Genomic DNA, 16,959 nt, shown 5'->3' on the forward strand with positions numbered 1-16,959 from the left:
GTTGGAAAAGCATCTATTAGCGACCTTACTCATTGAAAGAAGCAGAATCATTCCCTGGTAATAGTGCGTACAATTACAGCAATTTGGAGTAGCTGGCCCTCCTCCATAGCGATAATGGTTCTTTGGGGCATTCGGGCTTCTCTTCGCTCCCGTAAACCTTTGGTTTTCCGTCGACTCGTTTCCGGAGTGCTTCACCCACAGCCACCATCCTGTCTCCTAGCCGCATAACCATCTCCTGAGGACTCATCCGATCTTGTCTGGGATCGAGGCGGTCTTCAAAGTCGCTCTTCGGTCCCTCGTACCTACAAGCCATGGCTATCTCTGCATGCGTTGCTGGAAAGATGTCCCAGTCGCCATACGAGGTCCACCGTCCGGCAGTGTCGTTCCGCATTTTTTCAGCTTCCAAATCCCGGTAACGCTGAACGATTCTCTCGATTCTTCTCCTGTTCTTGCTGCTCCTTGACTGTGTGAAATAGTCGGTGTACAACTTGCTCCAGTCCACCAGCAAAACTCCGTCTTCGGCATGCCAGTACCAGATAGCCTGGTTCGACAGCTTGAATGGCCAGTATGATCCAACACTGACTGTAGCATTACACCTAGGGGAGGTTGCAGAAAAGAGACGTGATAAGCATCCAACCCGCTGCTGATCTTGTTGCCAAGTGTCTGACACCGGAGCCTCCTGTCCAACTGAAAATACCGCCAGGTTCGAATTCTCGGACAAAACGCGATTGAACTCCAGCTGATAGTTGCCATTGGGAGAACCAAGATCGGATGTGATTACGGTATGCGGCAGATAACACATCGGGTATCCACGAATAGTCGTCGGTCGCGTCTTGCAGTCATGTTTGCGGCCACCCGTCTCAGTCACAATATGCTGACAGGCGTTGCAGAAAATGCCGGGGAGATCTGCGAGTGACCCTGCAAGCGACCTCTCAAAATCAAATCTCCCTAAAAACGAAGTGGATGGCATGGTGGTAGTTGAGTCGGGTGGCCGTGTGCAGACCTGAGACACCCATGATATTTAGAATCTTCTCAAAAGCTATAAGCTCTGACTATTTCCAAAACTTTGGTACAGAGGGTGTGGCCGATACGCAGGGTTCTGCTTGCTTTCACGCGTTACCAGACTTTCATTGCCATAGCAATCGTGACGCTGCGCTGTACGTGGTCTTACTACGTACCAGGCCAGCCCCCCTCACGGTATCGTAGCATGACGTGGCTATCTACTCTGTCTTTACGCGTTTTTGGGATGAACGCGGGGTGCTGGGATCGACCAATGCAGGAAGAAGAAAGGAGTTGCTGTTTCCATCAGATCTTCTCTTTCGCGCCTTAGCCCATACCCATTTCTTCAAAAAGCAAGCACGTTATCTGGGGCGGTCCATCTCCCGGCTCCTCCCACTGGTGGAGTCAAAGGGAAAAGCATTGTATGATGCATCCGTGTACCTGAGGACCCGCCCTGTTGTCTGACATGCACATCACAAAATACCATAGCACAACACGGGAAGGGTTTTGCTTTTGGAGAAAACCCCCCAATCAAGACGCGAGCGCATTCTGTAAACCAGATCGTGAAATTACGCTATCTGCTCTAAGGGACTGCCAACTCACGATCAACACCGTCTTTCCATATGATCTCGTGCCTGCGCAGCGTCATCGCGTGCCGGATGCCGCCTCTAAATCAACGAAAAACACAGTCGTGATAGGTGCCCGCACACATGTTTCCAACACCCCTATCTCTCTCACATGGCCACGCATGCGTGGTGCTAGCCTTGCATGACCCAACATTCACAGCATCAATGACGACACGCTCATCAACAACAGGCGTCAGAAAGCAGGGCGATGCTGGTGTCTGTAGGATGCCGAGTGGGCTTCCTAGCAACAAGCGGGAGTGAGATGCGTGAATCCGATCATAAATATTAGTTTAGAACTACCCGGCTACCGTTCCAGCCCGGCCATATGCTCGATCAAACGCTTTCCACGTTCCACTCCACTCTTCGTCTGCCCTCCGCTCTTCCTCGACCATTTCCTGGATGCTTTCTATGCTCCTCGTCTGGGGTATTGGCCGGTTCTGTACCTCTGTCATATCAACACTCTTGTTCTTCTTGGCCTTTTCGGCATTGAGACGGCGGATGCTGTCCTTGTTCTTGATCAAGAGACGTTGCGATGCGGTCCTCCATAGGCCTTTTGAGCTACCGACGCGGTGTTGAAGTGGCTTATCCCAATCCTGCTCCCATCCCCTTACACTTTCGGTCAACATGGTGTTCAAGGCGACGTGAGAGTGAATTGAAGGCGGGTAGCAAATCCGTGCTCCGGTGCTCATTTTCCCGTGTGGAGATGCTGTACTATTTACTGACGGCGAAGTTGGGCTGTATAGATTATCTGTGCGGTTGGGACGTCTTTGGCCCGATCGAGTAGTGAGGTCTGCAGCAGAGTCGTTCCTTAGTGTAGGTGATCGTGGTGAGTCTCTGTGGAATACTTGTTGGGCCTGGAACGAATCTAGCCACGAAAGCACTGATCGAGGGCCAGGCAATGGCTCTTCTCCTGCTCCTCTAAGATACCCCCTCGTTTTCTGAACTGGTGTCTCGGGGATGTCTGATTCGCGGGGCGTGTAACCTGGACTTCTTATAGGAGACTTGGCTGATCGTGATGTTGGGCGGCCTCCGACTAACGAGCTCACGCTTGCATTTACAAGCCGAATGGTCTTTTCACGGCGGAGGTTATGCCGAGTTGTCGGTTGAAGCTTGCCTTGCGAAGGCAAAGCCCAATTGGTGCTCGTGCTGGTCGTTTTCGAGTTCATAGTCCCTGTTTTCCCGGTGGTGGATCTTGATCTTCGGATAGATAGTGTATGTCGTGACATGTGGTTCGCAATGCTTGTACGGTAAGGCGGTTGGATTGATTCACTTTTATCCATGTATGAAGCCTTCTTTTTGCGGCGTGGGTGACATTTGGTTAAACAACTCCCGAGTTTCTTTGCCCATAGCAGGATGTGAGACTTGCGCTTGGACTTCGTCATACGGTCAGTTGAGTCGTCAGCCATATCCTCGCTCATAGTGGCGATCGTAGTATCGTTCATGTCGTCGTTCATGTTTGTCGTAAAGGAATGTATCGCTTGTTGTATACTCTGCGTAAAGATAGAACTGATGTGTCGCAGGTAGCGAAACGAAAAGGAGTTTCTGGATGGGATACGAACGAAATATGAAACGGAACGAAAGGAAAAGAAAATAATGTTTTCGTCCGTGTTGAAGGTTGTGAGACGCACGACCAGACAACAAGTTGATGGTGGAGTGGGAGCTATGATCACGTAGCAACGTGATGCTACATTCCGCAAGCACGTTGGCATATCCAGATGGTCTGATGATAGTGCGCTATCCTTCTATAAACCAAGTCCAAGAGTCATTTCTGGCTGTCATCTTTTCCGATATAGACGCAGGGAGAATGCTGTACCAAGTTTTGGCAATTAGGTAGTCGCAAGTGAACCCCCCTTCACCCCACCATCATGAACCACTTGGTCCAGTATGCAAACTGTGGAGCAAACTGCAGGTTTCCGAACGAGGCTGTCCCATGCATTCTGCACGAGCATTGTTGGGTAGATCGCTCTTGCTAGTAAATTGAGGGGTAAATGCGCTCTAGCAATCTGCTAGAAATGCATGTGTATGTGCCCGTCTGTTGAGAGGGTCCGCGTTTCGCTGGCTGAAATGCTAATGAAGCACTGATCTCTCTGTCGATTGTTCTTCATATTTCGGATAAATAGATCACGCTTTACATGTTGCTTTTGCGGCTGATGACCGGGCGATCCGCTTCGCTGCCAAATGTCCGCGGAGCGGAAAAATGAAAAAAATGCATCATGCTTCCCATGGCATTTCTATTCCTCATGGCAACCCTTCATTTTCTACTGCCTCGGCGGAAATTTTCCCATGCAGAAACGCATGAAGTTTCTTCCGCTTCTGTAACAGCTCATTCCCAACTTGCATATTTCCAAGATAACGTAGACAATGAGTGTGAGTGTCAAGCCAACGCTCAGGAGTACGGCGCTTGTTGCGAAGAAACGGAGTAAATGAGCAGCAAACCCAAGACACCTAAGTATTCGACTCCTCGCTCTTTGTCGTTTTTGTGTTGCAAAGTACCACATCACGAATTCTTCTTGGCGTGATTGCAACCCCGAGGCCGAGTCTGCCGTATGCGGTTGTATTCGTGGTCGAATCGCTTTGCTCTTACACTTAACGCCTTGTGCTTCCTCGCCTAGGTGAATACGAATCCTCGGCTCATAACTCGTGACCAAATTGCACAGATCTCCAAAAATGACCTTGGCGACCGTCGCACGGTCGCTTAGTAGGGCAACGCGTACGTTCTTGGCGTCGGGAAATAGCCATGTGATGGGGTTGCATGCTGTATGTAGACAATGGCGTCCTAGACTGCACCAGAAGCAGCACCAGGAGATGTAGATAGTGCTCTCGGAGAAGACCTTTCGTGGCAGTGCTTCTCTGGCACATATAGCTAGGAGGCGGGAAGTGGGACGTATGTTGTGCCAGAGATCGTGCGCAGAAATGTGTCCGCAGATTTTCAAGATAAGTTCGGTGGGAAGACGGTTAAAGCTTGAAGTCTGAGGTTGCTTGAGAGTACGCATTTCTTCGAGTCGGCTACTCGACTGGGAGTCTCTCCGCAGTGCGTTGCGGTAACTTGACGGCCACAAGGCAGAAGTGCTCATGATAGGTTCGGTGTGCGCTGAATGTAGGAAATGCGCTCCAGGTTAGGTACACGAGAGGATGAGGAGCCATCAAGATAAGTATTCTCAAGTATGGGCTGATGTGAGCAGCCGAAAGGGCTTGCGTAGGGCGCCCCTCGCAAACTGTTCGGCGCTTATAGATGCGTTTGGGGGCGTGAGGCCAATGGACATCGGACCTGAATGTTAGCTCATATGGCGGACTATATAGTAGGATTCCCTAATCAGCAATCAAACACTTGTAGACATTGTTTGAACTTATAAATGCCGAGAGGGTAGTTTACCCATCTTCTAGGTTTCCTCTCCGCTGTCACAACGTGCATAATTGAACTGCTTCAACCAATCAATATCTTCGATCCTTTGTACTTGACAAATAGCACTAACCAAAAGAGTAGTTGCGGGGAATGTAAGACTTCTATCGACCTTGATTACCTTAATTGGCCGAATGCCTTATCACGCGTACTTGACTGAATGATCGGGATAAGAACTAATCGAGTTAGCGAGAATTGCTAGCCGATTGCGGCTGCTTTCCGCTGAACACCGACCGACCTTTGTATCGGCGCGAGCTGAACCTCTCTTTGATGTTGCGTATAGCCTGTTAGTATTGTCCCGAAAACTCATCAGCTGATGAAGGGGAGTGGGAAGGGGAGTGGGAAGGGGAGGGGGAAGGGGGCGAAACCTCCACAGGGTAACCACTGCTTGGAAGATGCAAGGCTCCAAGTTCGTCAGTCTTAACTCATGCATCTCTCATGTACATAGGCGGATCACATGCTAGAGATTACTATGGAAATGGTTTTGTTCTGGAGTAGTAAGCCGGGGTTTTCGCAATATCCACACAAGCACGCCTACTTAGGTGTGCCCATTGCCGCGCTTTTCGCGATTCTCTCATCTGCAAGGTTTCATTTATATCAACTCCGTCAGGTCACCCACAGCAACAAGAACCCCGGTTGCGATTGGACTGTGTTGATAGGCAGAAATCCCATTAAATGAAAAACGGCCTTTGCGGATCGGATGGCGATTGAATCAATTACCGGGGTAAGTAGAGTCTGTCGCCGTGGAAAATCCCCATTTGGTATGACACCGGCTCTCGCGCATATGACTAGTATGAATGCATACCTGGTGATTCCCGTGCAACAAAAACGGCCACTCTATTACTCCGAAGATGAGGCCAGGCGAGATATAACAGATATGCTGGGCATTATGATTACTTCGACCCATCGGAACCTTGCGCTTTACTCTTGATCTCGGCTCGCTAATCGGGTGCACGGCATGCATTCAAAGCGCACCCTACATACGTACACACCCAGGAAAACTGCAATAGGGCATTGTAATACCACAAGCAGATATCAACACGTCAGCCTTACTGCCAGCAATGCGCCTGGCAACAGAATACACGGATGTTGAGTGGCTCGGAGACGAGGGTGTTTCAGCCTTGTAACGGCCGCGAGCCTTGTCGCCTCAGGTTTGTCTCAGTCGCAATCACGTGGAGCAGCGAGGTCCCCAGCCACTCCCGATTTTACGGACAAAGAGGAATGCCAATGTGTAACATGACGCTTCCCATGCTGCGCATCATACAATTCTGGGGGAGCAATATCAGACGCACCGATCACTCGTTGTACTGTGGTTGTTCGAACTGATTGCGCCACAAACTACAAGGTGACAACAGACGGCACAGTGTGAACGCCTCGACACCAATCCTCGACAAAGACGCTTGTACTAGTACGTATCAGCTACCAGAGTCTTGCGCCGAGAGTCCAGGGCAAACTCGTATTTCCTGGCCTAGATTCATTGTTACCTGCAGGGTCAGGCACAACCAGCCACAAGGGATGTTTCAACCCCGCGAGCACTGCAGATGGCATCAAGACAGGGCATTCGGCTAGCGTGACTCCGAAGCACGGTGTCATGATGTTGACGTCTATAATCATGCTCTGTCTGCTGTCAGAGGTGAGATCTCTGCTTGCGTTTGCCACACATACTTTCTCCAACTTTCTTCATTTCTCTTTCTAGCGCTCTGGAAGCCGCTGCCAGCTGGACTGTGCATATTACTGTAAATTCTTCTTTTTTCGGAGTTTGCATTTTCGTTTTTTAATACCATAATGGGGTGCGGCAAGTCTATTTTGATCACTCTCAGGGCTCTGGCCTTGATTGTCGTTCTGGGAGTCACTGGATTGGGCGGTTGGTGTAAGAACAACTCTGGTCTTCTGGATAAATGAGCCGGATTTACTAACAGACCGATGTAGCCATTTTCACTATTCGCGATATCCAGGCCCGTAGTGATGCGATTCTCGATAGTGTTGAGTTTGGATCACAAGAGATGGAACAACTCTGGGCGAGGTTTTTCGATGCTGTGATCAGCGGCGCAATCAGGACATGGATTTCCATCGGTTTAGTACGTCTTTCGATTCTTTGCTGAAACCACAATACTGACGATATAGACTGCTCTTGCTTCCGTGATCAGTATCGTATTGGTCTTCGCAACAATTCTGCCTCCCATCCGAATCCGCTCGGCAATCATGGTCCCCTTGGAATGTCTGGGAATGTGCGCTGTTGGAGCAGCAGTTGGTATCTCTCTGAGTTTCGCTTTGAGCGTGAATGCTTTCGGCGCGAGAGTTCTTGATACATCCGCTTCCCCAGAACTCAGGAGGCTCGCCATGCTGGTAGATCTCAGTATGGTTCACTTCATCACAGCCGGTGCCGGATGGCTTCTCTTTCTGATCGCATTCATCGTCGCCACTGTAGATGCATGCAGACGCGCTCGAGAGAAGGAAAGCTGCTCCTTTGAACCAACGGCATCTGCGCTTGGAATATCTCACGGATACGCCACGACTTTCCCTCCTCAGTCGCCCTACCGTATGCCAAGTATCTACGATCCGGAAGTAGCTCTGAACATGAACGATGCAACAGCCTCAGCATGGAACATTTCTCAGGCCAAAGAGTCGGTGGGGAGGGATCCAGGAATGAGCCGTGCAGAGTCGATTGTGAGCCAGGAGGGCAGGTTGTCAATCGGATCTGATATGAGTAGTATCTCCGGTCCTTTGGGTCTGCAGAAGCCAGAACGAGCACAGCCAGCCCGGCCAGCCCGGCCATCAAGACCATGGAGTGGAGCTTCTAGCATAAGGAGTGGAGTCTCTAGCATCAAGAGTGGAGTCATACACGCAATATAAAACGTGCATACGCTCCCAAAAAACAGATGATAGATTGACGATTTCCTACGCTCGCTTCCACAAAATAGACACATTCGCTTCGCCCAACTGAGAAAACCATGCAGTGATAAACTTTGAGAATGCAATCATGTGATCGCGTCTCTAGCGCGTTTTTCTAGCGCGTCAAACCACGCCCTGCGTCATCGCCATCGATAGCGCCCTCACCCACATTTCACGTTGTTGCACGCACTTTTCCCCATATCACAGCAATGACAGGATTCAAGCGAGGCGGCGCTCGAGGCGGCTTCAAGAAAAGTTTCAAAAACAAACGCTCTTCTCCTGATGACGACGACAGCGCGCCACGTGCAAACAAGAAAGCGAAAGGCGATGAGGATGATGATTCGCTTCCCGTTGTACCTGAACTTAAGACGGATGATAACGGTGATGCGTTTGTTGCTGTACGTGATACAATTGGCTCAGTGTATGAATTCTTATTTACGAGAATCATAGTTAAATAGCAGTGGCAAGCGACGCGTGACTGTTAGCGATTTCAACAAAAACACTTTCGTCAGCATTCGTGAATACTATGTCACCGATGCTGGAGAGACGAAGCCGGGAAAGAAAGTAAGTTTGTTTCTCATCTATCAGTGTCTTGTATGTGAGATTGCAGTGCTAACGGAACTAGGGCATCTCTCTTTCCATTGACCAATACAATGCACTACTCGCTGCTGCTCCGCTCATTGAGTCTGCGCTGGCGAAGAAGGATATTAAAGTGATACGGCCGGATTATGATGGCGATGCTGGTGCAAAACCTGAGACAAAAGAGGACAGTAAGGAGGAAGAGGAGGTTGCTGAAGGAGAGACGAACAAAGAAGACGACGACGAAGAAGATGATGATTGATAGGATACAAAAACTGTGGGGAGCATTCAAAGTATATCGTAAGGACTGCGAGGAGTTTTCGGCGCAATAGTCCCTGGTTGTGGAATCAGGATATAACCTCACTGCTTTCTCATATGGATACCGGGAGAGAAATAGGTAATTCAAAGCATCGTGTATTATGACTCTATCAAGTCTGTCTTAAATGATTGGGGTTTGCTAATCCTACGAATCTTCTCTAAGAACACGATTACTGCAGTTTTCTCAATTGTTTATAGTTTACAGCTGGAATGCGATAAGCCTTTTATGGCCCTCACTCCATGAACCCCACTTTTACACAGTCGGTGAAACGAAGACCCTAGGCTATAACAATTAACGTCCTATATTGGTGGCGTAGATAGACGTTTGCTGGAGGAATAAGCTTTTTCTCAAAGTATGTTTGCGCCAGGTGTGTTCGTCTTGCCATACCGGGCATTGCACTAGGGCCGATGGCTTTTAGGTCCTTCCTAAGCCCAAAGGTATAACCCTTAGAGAAATAACCAGCATCGCTGGTGACAAACTAGCTGCAGAATTTAGGCATAATGAGAGCAAAAAAACCAAGTGTATGGAGAGATTTGGTTGTGTGTATAATAGTCTTGGACCTACATGAGGCGTAACATATCAGAATGCATTTGTGGTAGGCTGGAGTAGGAAAAGACCTGCGTGGCTTGGGTACGGCTGAGCAGATCATAGCAGGGCTGAACTTTTCAGCTCAGTAAAAAGTAAAACGACAGGCATTAATGTTTCGGTATTGGGTGATATTCGAGAGACGGTCAAGGGGAGCGCGCTCGGTATGGGAGGGGCGAACGTGCGTCTCTTGTGCGCGAGTGCCTCCTCTCTCTTTCGCCGGATGCCGAACGCCGGCGGTCGCGCTTTCGGTGACGATCTCGAGAATTCTCACTTTCATCTCGAGCTCGTTCTGATCGGCGTCGACCATGTCTGTCTTCTGAGCGATCTTTGCTCCTCTCACGACTCTTGCTCCGATGTTCCTTCCGCCGCGAGCGCCTATCCCGCTCATCGTGCTCTCCATGTTCCTTAATTCGCCTTCTCTCTCTATCACGATCGCGGTCTCTTGATCCATCTCTCCGGCTGTGCCTATCCTTTCTCTTTGCTCTCTCTTTCTCCTTGCGCTTCTGCTTCTTCAGTCTTTTGATTGCATCGTCCACCTTTTCTTGTTGTCGCTTGATCAGGGAGTCGCGTATTGGGTCTTCTTCATCTAGCTTGTCCATGAGACGACCCAGTTCAATCTCTTCAGGCAGGAGCGGTCGGTCTTCGTCCGAGTCAGATTCGCTTTCAGTCTTGCGCCGCTTCCCCCTGCCATTGTCAGACTCAACTCCTGGATCGATATCGAGCTCTCCCATGGTGTTGTCCCTCATGTCCTCATCGTCCTTGGGCTTGTATCGTGCATGATCCACTCTGATAATTCGATCCATAATACTGGCACCGCCTAGATTGTCGACCGCCAAGTCGCAACTCCGTTGATCCTCATATTTGATCCATGCGAAGCCCCTCGACTTTCCTGTCTCTTTGTCGCGCGCGAGCTTGATCCATACGGGTTCACCGTACTGGGAGAATATGGTAATGATGTCACCCTCAGAGAGTTCAAAGGGAAGGCCGCCAATGTAGATGAAGGCGGTGTCGCGGTAGTCGGTATGCCAGGAGCCTTCAGGACTGATTCCAGCCTCGAGTTCGCGCTTATTCAGCTGCTGAATCGCGCGGATAGAGTTCATGGTGAGGGTTGGTTGTGAGTATGGTGTCGTGTGTTCGGAGATGAACTTTTGGAGAAGCTCGGGCTGGGCTAGGAGCAGCATCCCTGCAGAAAAGGTACCCACGACGTGGAAACAACTACACCAACACCAACCCCGCAAGACACGCTCCCCGCCGCCGCATTGCCCCTTTCTCTTCCGCCACACAAATCCTGGTCCATCGTGAGTTGATCGCCCACACGACCAGAGACCGCAGCAGGCAGTACACAAGCCACCGTCCACACCACCTCCGCAATGGCCAGCGCGCGCCGCACCCCCAACTTCCCCACGCGCACCCCGGGCAGCAATGACCGTCCAGTCACGGCAGATGCAGACAGGGAGGAGATATGGAAGCCCATGCTGGACAACATCTCGAGCGGAAAGCGACTGCCGGAGAAGAGTTTGTTAGTGTTGGGTGAGGCCACAGAAAAGCGGTATAGGGGACAAAGCTAATTCGAAGGTGGCAGGCGGAACACCAGAAACACAACGAGACTTTCTCGAATCAGTTTCTACAGATTCTGCAAACAACCGGAGACCGCCGGATCGTGGCAGAAAGCCGCCCGTTGCCAATCAGTTCGCCCTGGGATACACGTACCAAGACGTCCTGGACACGGATCATGAGGGTATGTGCTATCAACGGAGTGCGCTACCTATTTTCCTTTGCTAACACCATCAGACACTCTCGCTCGCCTGTCGCTATACCTCCTCGCAAATCCTTCACCCTCCTTCACCCCACTAATCAAACCCTATCTCAATCCACGAACTCTCCCACACATGCTCATCGTAATACTTCTGGACTGGAATCACCCGTGGCTGTGGATACGCCAACTCCGCGACTGGATACGGGTGCTGAGATCCTTGATTGTCTCACTGGATGATGCGTCCAAGGTTGTCTTGGAAGAGAACATCCAGACTTTGCAAGACAAAGGTCGTAATCTGGCCACCGAAGGAAGCAGCCTAGAGAGCGTAAAGGTTCCACTCGGTCCCGGCGAGTGGGATGAGCCTCTCGGCATTCCTTTGTGTGTTGTTTGCCAGAATGCTGACAAGATCGAGACGCTGGAAAAGGAGCGGGGATGGAAAGAGGAGGAATTCGACTTCATCCTCCAGTACATGCGCACTATTCTTCTCAAGCACGGGTCGAGTCTGGTCTACACTATGCCCACGGCACCCGGTTCATTACAAACACTTATCCATTCTACTCTGGGAATCAAATCGCTACTGAAACAAGAGCAGTTGCGGCACAATGTCACAGACCGAGATCGAGTGTTGGTCCCTCCAAACTGGGATTCATGGGCAAAGATCCGCATTTTGCGCGAGGGATTCGATGTGGAGGGAATAAGCGAAAAATGGAGCGTTGATATCGACATTCCCAACCATATGCGGCCAACAAATGGCCAAGCAGCTGCCCCCGTTGAGGGAGAAGAACAAACAAACGGCGAAACAATGCCAACTCCAATCCCGGAGGAGGAGTACCAGGGCCCTACGGCGACTTCAATCTACGAGGAGACGATCCACAATCCCGAATCTGACTATGCATTGTCCAGCCTGTCTAAACAGGCCAACGGCCTCGAAGTGTCTAGCAAAGATCCGCAAGCCTTCCTCGCTGAGCAGGTCAACGTGCTTGAGCACTTACGACGAGAAGACGAAAGTGAAGCCGCCCTCAAAGCTGCACGCAAAGAACAAGAGCCAGTGTCGCGAGCCTGGGCCGATGATGCATCAGGCGTGGTTGAGGAGCACATCGGTCCTGTTCAGTTCAACATGGGTGGTATCCAGGTCAATGCTGACGAGATGGTGAAGAGACTACAGGTGAGTTGAAACTGAATTTGTTCTAATATGGTATTTCGGACAAAGAAAACTAACTGTATCCAGGACCGCCAAGCCAACCGAACGGACGATCCCGAAACCCCACCACCCAAGACTCAAGATACCAATATCAACGACAACGAGAAACTGCGATCTTTCTTCTCAAGCCTCGTCAACAAGACACCTTCAAGCACCCCACGCGGCTCATGAGCTTTTTGCAGTCAGAGAATCCATGTGTTTAAATGCCTGGTTGCATTCTTGCTCTTCGTCGTGTAGTTTTTTGTTTCCAATTGGTGTCTGTTGACTATGTCGTCAATTAGGGCCACGGGCTTTTTCTTCTTTTCTTAAGGTTACGATCGGCATCAGCATGGCTCTATACCCACTGTGTAAACTCGGTCTACAATACAATCTTTTCACATTAACCTGAAGTGTTTGGGATAATTGTATATTGTCTTGCTGTGAAGGCGAATTAGGCAAAACTGAGGGTAAAAGGAATACCAGAAGGGGCTTTGGAAGCATTGGGGTGTGATATTGACAATACTAGCTCATGCTGTTGTCCAATCATGAGTTTTGCTCATAACAGCAATGTAGCTGCAGGGCGACGTAAGGGTCCGCGTACGTCTAATAGCTCTCGGGTATAGCATGGATCTCATAACGTTTTCCTTCGTCCCAGTAGCCCGCGCCACACCCGCTTTGATCCGTACGGATCGACCAACGAGGATTCCAATTCTAGGGGCTATACCCGAGATTGCACGGTAGTCCAATCAAGGGGGGGCTACAGGACTAGGTCGGTATCACAGCATTTCAAGCTTATTTCGAGTACCAACGAAAGATCAATAGAAAAACGTACATGCATGCAGAATCAATAAATTCATCAAATTTCGTTTCCTACATCCTAAATTCAAATGCCAGCTATAGACCCAGGGCCACCCTTGGGCCAAAGCAAATCATGTCAGTATTCTACCTACGCAAGCTGCTGTCTCTGTCCCGTGACTAGAAAGGGTAAAAGGCGTTAGTAACATGCTTCAACGCTTTCATTCTTGCGGGGGAAAAATGGGGGTTAAAAAAACATACCAGGACACACGGCACCATCCCTAGCAGCCTCTACACTCGGATGCGTAGCAACCTTATCCTTGTGGTGTCCGACCGTCGCCTTGGTAACAGGGCAGACGTCGCCCTCGTTCGCTTTGAGCATATCCGGGTGATCTGGGGGTAAGACGGTAGTAGCTACACCAACTATGGGGCAGATAGCGTCGTCCATTTCTTGAGCGCGTGGCTGCTTTACGATATTGTTCTTGAGGGCGGGACACGCGGTTGCGGTCGTCTCGTTGGTGGGGACCGGGGGGTGTGAGTGCAGGTTGTGGTGGTGGTCGGTTGTTGCGCCTACGACGGGGCACTGTAGGTAAAAATGTTAATATAGAACTCGGGGTTTGGTTTAAAAGGGTGGCAGTTGATGGAGGGGGATTGCGTACCGTTTGGCCGTCCTTGCTGAGGTCTATGGAGGGGTGATTTGGAGGAAGCGTGTCATTCGTTGTTCCAATGATCGGGCACGACATTTTGGAGATGAGGCTGCGATGGGGTTGTTGCGGTGTTGTGGTATTGGTTGGTGTTTGTTGGGTACTTTGGGAGCTAATAGGTATCTTTGAGGAGGAAAGAGGAGAACAGGCTGGAAAAGAGGAGAAGGCAGCGGTATGGATATTGAGTTTTGATAGAGCTTGTCCATGCGACTTGTATGGTCCGGTTTGAAGCTAATTCCCCAGATTTACAGGGATTAGGCAGTTGACGTCGTTGTCAGCGTTATCGTCGAGCCGCTGATTGGGTAGATTGGCTGGGCCCGAAGACATCGCCTTGTGCAACCCTCCCTTTGTACGTTACGCATCACGTCATGTGGTCGGAGAGTACCGATTGATGTCTCGCATCACGTGCTGTCAGAACTGACGTACCCTGTGGTCTGTGCAATGCTGTAGCATAACAGTACTACTATTATGTCCGTATGTACAGTGCACTATACTTAGTACTCCTACTACGACTTACACATATCATGTATGGAAAGCAAAAAGTCGATCCCTATGTGAGTGACTCTTTATATATGCATTCGGTCTTATATAGCGCTGTGTAAGTCTGGTTGTGGGGAGGAACGTACACTTATATCTTCGAATCACTCTGTCCTCGTATTCGTCCTTGTTTTTGTCACCACACTCTCCAGCTGTTTCATCTTTGTCATCGGCACAATATACTACTCAAATACCCTTGCGCTAGTTTCGTCATTGAAAAGAACCTTACTTGAGACATTTGAAAGAGCTCAAGACTGAAGGGCACAATATCACGGTTCTTGGGGTCAGCACTATTTATTGCTCCGTGTGGATCTTGTAAAATTGCACCCATTATTTCTCCTCGTCGGACCCGACATCTCATCCAGCTCATTGCGAATAAATATCCCCGCCAACCGCGTTTGTCGGCCGTTGGTCCTTTTCGGGCCTAGGATAGGCTGTATTCTCTTACAGAATAAGCAGTTGTTGTGAGCGAAAGAGGGCTAACAAGTCCGCCAAGATAGGATTCAAGCACGTGTCCCCGTGATTTGCCACCTTTTAACCATGAATGGAAAGAAGATTGTTGTTATCGCCTTGACATGTACCAGTACTACTGAGCAAATCCGTCTCGCATGTTATGCTGTGGGACCCGGCGCGTATCTGCACACGGGCCACGATCTGTGCATTATCTGCGAAATATTCAGCAGAAAGAACACGACTTGTAAAGTTGGCCATGGAAGAGAAGGGCTCTGCGCTCAAATGCGATGTTTAGGTAATAAGACGTTGTGAAGTGTCCGAGGTACGGCCGGACGGTCAACATATCCCGGGGTTGATATTCCCTTACTTTAGCCATGTTGCCGTAGTACTAGGGCGATAGGCGAGGAAACTCATCTTGCTGCAACCATCTTCATCGCCCAAGAACAAATTCGCTACGTATGACAATGTAGCGGGGCGTTTTCGACTGTGAGTGACGCATATCGCGATAAGGACGTCAATGCGACTACCCACGTTTGGGGAAGGCGCCTCTATAATGCTGGGGAAGGCGGTATCCAGTTCCCATCTGCTGACCCAATTCCCAGAAAAACACCGCGGCAACTACCCCACACTCTTCCCCAGCCGGCTCTTTTGTTCCACTAATGCATGCATCGGTATTAAACTCGCCATCCATGAGCCGCATAGTGCCGGGTCAGGTGGAGCTGCTGTTAATCTATCCATTTACCGCCATTCGCTGTATGAATTAGCTTTATATGAAAACACCAATCTCGCACTCTACATTTTCGGAGGCTAACGGCCGTTCTTCCAGTGGTGTATGCATACAGCCGTAGCATGGGTTTCATATCTAATATCTAACATATTTGTTTCCGTCTGCACTTCAATCCATCTACCCAGGTTGCCGTACTGCTGTTCAGCTTGCAATTGACATTGACATCCGTCGTCAAGATGTTCGCTGTCCCTGTACTGGTGACTCGCAATGTGTAAGTAGAATATTCGCAGTGGATCCAATCTCAACACTAATGGATTCATAGGGTTGATACTCCATACAAAGGGGTAAAGGATGGAATGTCGCCTATTGCGCCATCCATCACATCCTCTGCCGCTTCAGATGACTCCTTTGGGTTTCTGGATCGGAGAGACTCCACATCCTCCACCGCATCGACTGCAGCGTCTTCCATGACTTCTGTTGTACAAGACAGCCCCCGCCCTAAACATCGCAAGACGCTTTCCAATGGATCTTTTACTCGCCGACTGCTCCAGAAACGTAAACCTCGACGGGAAAGTGCGCCCCTACCCACATCATCTCCTATCATAGTCCCAGCACCTTGCATGCCGGCACCTGTTGAGATTCCTCCGCCCCCACCTCCAACAGAAGTGAAAACCTCCGATCTTGTTGTTCAATGCCGAAGCCGAACGTACAACTGCGACCGGGAAATCATGTGCTACCACTCAAGATGGTTTGCCAGAGTGTGTGCCATTGTCATGTCTCCAGTACGCTGACCCATGCTTCTACTAAGATTTTGCTGACACCAGCAGAAATCATCAAGAGGCGCAATTGATTTAAGCGCAGATGACCCCCTTGCAGTTGCAGCAATGATGCAATACTGCTATCAACTAGACTACGACCAACTGTCCATATCGGACGACGAAGCACCCGAGCCTGCTACTCTGCGCTCACACGTCAATGTGTATATGCTAGCAGAGCGGTACGGGGTTGCTGGATTGAAAGCAATTGCTATGGAAAAGTTCAAAGATCTCGCAACTGTAGTGCTGAATGAGGACGGTCAAGAAGACCAGCTGCAGTCTGCAATTCGCGCTATTTTCGCCCCGGATCGTATCGCAAACGGGGATGAGCTGAGAACCGTCATGGTGAAGCTGTGTGCAGATCATGTGCAAGCGTTCATCCACGACACGGGTAAGAAAATGGCTCTCGTGTACGAGTCGATGGAAGAGTTTCCAGAGTTCAGAGCAGAGCTTTTTGAAGAGATGGGAGCTCGTTGGAGGGTTTGAGAAAATGGGCATCCGCTGTTGTGCTGCAAGCGATCGTTTGATCCCTGAGAATCATGGCAACCTCACCTTCACCGGGCTGCTCATACTTGGCGAGCTTGTCATT

General features: G+C 49.9%; 10 protein-coding genes across 10 annotated transcripts; 5 read left to right on the forward strand and 5 right to left on the reverse strand.

Annotated features, from left to right (window-relative positions):
• Nucleotides 1–73: 73 nt before the first annotated feature.
• On the reverse strand, nucleotides 74–970 carry COCVIDRAFT_26732 (hypothetical protein; the record flags this gene model as incomplete). Its single annotated transcript, XM_014701030.1, has 1 exon — nucleotides 74–970. One exon carries the CDS (start codon nucleotides 968–970, stop codon nucleotides 74–76), a length of 897 nt encoding a protein of 298 aa, XP_014556516.1.
• Nucleotides 971–1,921: 951 nt separating this feature from the next.
• On the reverse strand, nucleotides 1,922–3,007 carry COCVIDRAFT_99640 (hypothetical protein; the record flags this gene model as incomplete). The annotated part of the gene is made up of 2 exons (XM_014701089.1): nucleotides 1,922–2,535; nucleotides 2,614–3,007. 2 exons carry the CDS (start codon nucleotides 3,005–3,007, stop codon nucleotides 1,922–1,924), a joined length of 1,008 nt encoding a protein of 335 aa, XP_014556575.1.
• An 876-nt stretch (nucleotides 3,008–3,883) lies between these two features.
• Nucleotides 3,884–4,618, reverse strand: COCVIDRAFT_99527 (hypothetical protein; the record flags this gene model as incomplete). Its single annotated transcript, XM_014701090.1, has 1 exon — nucleotides 3,884–4,618. One exon carries the CDS (start codon nucleotides 4,616–4,618, stop codon nucleotides 3,884–3,886), a length of 735 nt encoding a protein of 244 aa, XP_014556576.1.
• A 2,192-nt stretch (nucleotides 4,619–6,810) lies between these two features.
• Nucleotides 6,811–7,878, forward strand: COCVIDRAFT_99596 (hypothetical protein; the record flags this gene model as incomplete). The annotated part of the gene is made up of 3 exons (XM_014701091.1): nucleotides 6,811–6,895; nucleotides 6,955–7,103; nucleotides 7,150–7,878. 3 exons carry the CDS (start codon nucleotides 6,811–6,813, stop codon nucleotides 7,876–7,878), a joined length of 963 nt encoding a protein of 320 aa, XP_014556577.1.
• A 248-nt stretch (nucleotides 7,879–8,126) lies between these two features.
• On the forward strand, nucleotides 8,127–8,758 carry COCVIDRAFT_26735 (hypothetical protein; the record flags this gene model as incomplete). Its single annotated transcript, XM_014701031.1, has 3 exons — nucleotides 8,127–8,315; nucleotides 8,368–8,481; nucleotides 8,543–8,758. The coding sequence occupies 3 exons, from the start codon at nucleotides 8,127–8,129 to the stop codon at nucleotides 8,756–8,758; spliced, it is 519 nt and encodes a 172-aa protein (XP_014556517.1).
• A 788-nt stretch (nucleotides 8,759–9,546) lies between these two features.
• Nucleotides 9,547–10,503, reverse strand: COCVIDRAFT_99435 (hypothetical protein; the record flags this gene model as incomplete). Its single annotated transcript, XM_014701092.1, has 1 exon — nucleotides 9,547–10,503. One exon carries the CDS (start codon nucleotides 10,501–10,503, stop codon nucleotides 9,547–9,549), a length of 957 nt encoding a protein of 318 aa, XP_014556578.1.
• A 270-nt stretch (nucleotides 10,504–10,773) lies between these two features.
• Nucleotides 10,774–12,531, forward strand: COCVIDRAFT_37889 (hypothetical protein; the record flags this gene model as incomplete). The annotated part of the gene is made up of 4 exons (XM_014701093.1): nucleotides 10,774–10,933; nucleotides 10,986–11,141; nucleotides 11,195–12,324; nucleotides 12,388–12,531. The coding sequence occupies 4 exons, from the start codon at nucleotides 10,774–10,776 to the stop codon at nucleotides 12,529–12,531; spliced, it is 1,590 nt and encodes a 529-aa protein (XP_014556579.1).
• A 754-nt stretch (nucleotides 12,532–13,285) lies between these two features.
• On the reverse strand, nucleotides 13,286–13,877 carry COCVIDRAFT_26738 (hypothetical protein; the record flags this gene model as incomplete). Its single annotated transcript, XM_014701032.1, has 3 exons — nucleotides 13,286–13,314; nucleotides 13,396–13,717; nucleotides 13,794–13,877. 3 exons carry the CDS (start codon nucleotides 13,875–13,877, stop codon nucleotides 13,286–13,288), a joined length of 435 nt encoding a protein of 144 aa, XP_014556518.1.
• Nucleotides 13,878–15,381: 1,504 nt separating this feature from the next.
• Nucleotides 15,382–15,639, forward strand: COCVIDRAFT_99410 (hypothetical protein; the record flags this gene model as incomplete). Its single annotated transcript, XM_014701094.1, has 1 exon — nucleotides 15,382–15,639. The coding sequence occupies one exon, from the start codon at nucleotides 15,382–15,384 to the stop codon at nucleotides 15,637–15,639; it is 258 nt and encodes an 85-aa protein (XP_014556580.1).
• Nucleotides 15,640–16,439: 800 nt separating this feature from the next.
• Nucleotides 16,440–16,856, forward strand: COCVIDRAFT_99437 (hypothetical protein; the record flags this gene model as incomplete). The annotated part of the gene is made up of 1 exon (XM_014701095.1): nucleotides 16,440–16,856. The coding sequence occupies one exon, from the start codon at nucleotides 16,440–16,442 to the stop codon at nucleotides 16,854–16,856; it is 417 nt and encodes a 138-aa protein (XP_014556581.1).
• Nucleotides 16,857–16,959: the final 103 nt, after the last annotated feature.

Source organism: Bipolaris victoriae (genome assembly GCF_000527765.1).
Source record: "Bipolaris victoriae FI3 unplaced genomic scaffold scaffold_43, whole genome shotgun sequence".
Classification (NCBI taxonomy): domain Eukaryota; kingdom Fungi; phylum Ascomycota; class Dothideomycetes; order Pleosporales; family Pleosporaceae; genus Bipolaris; species Bipolaris victoriae.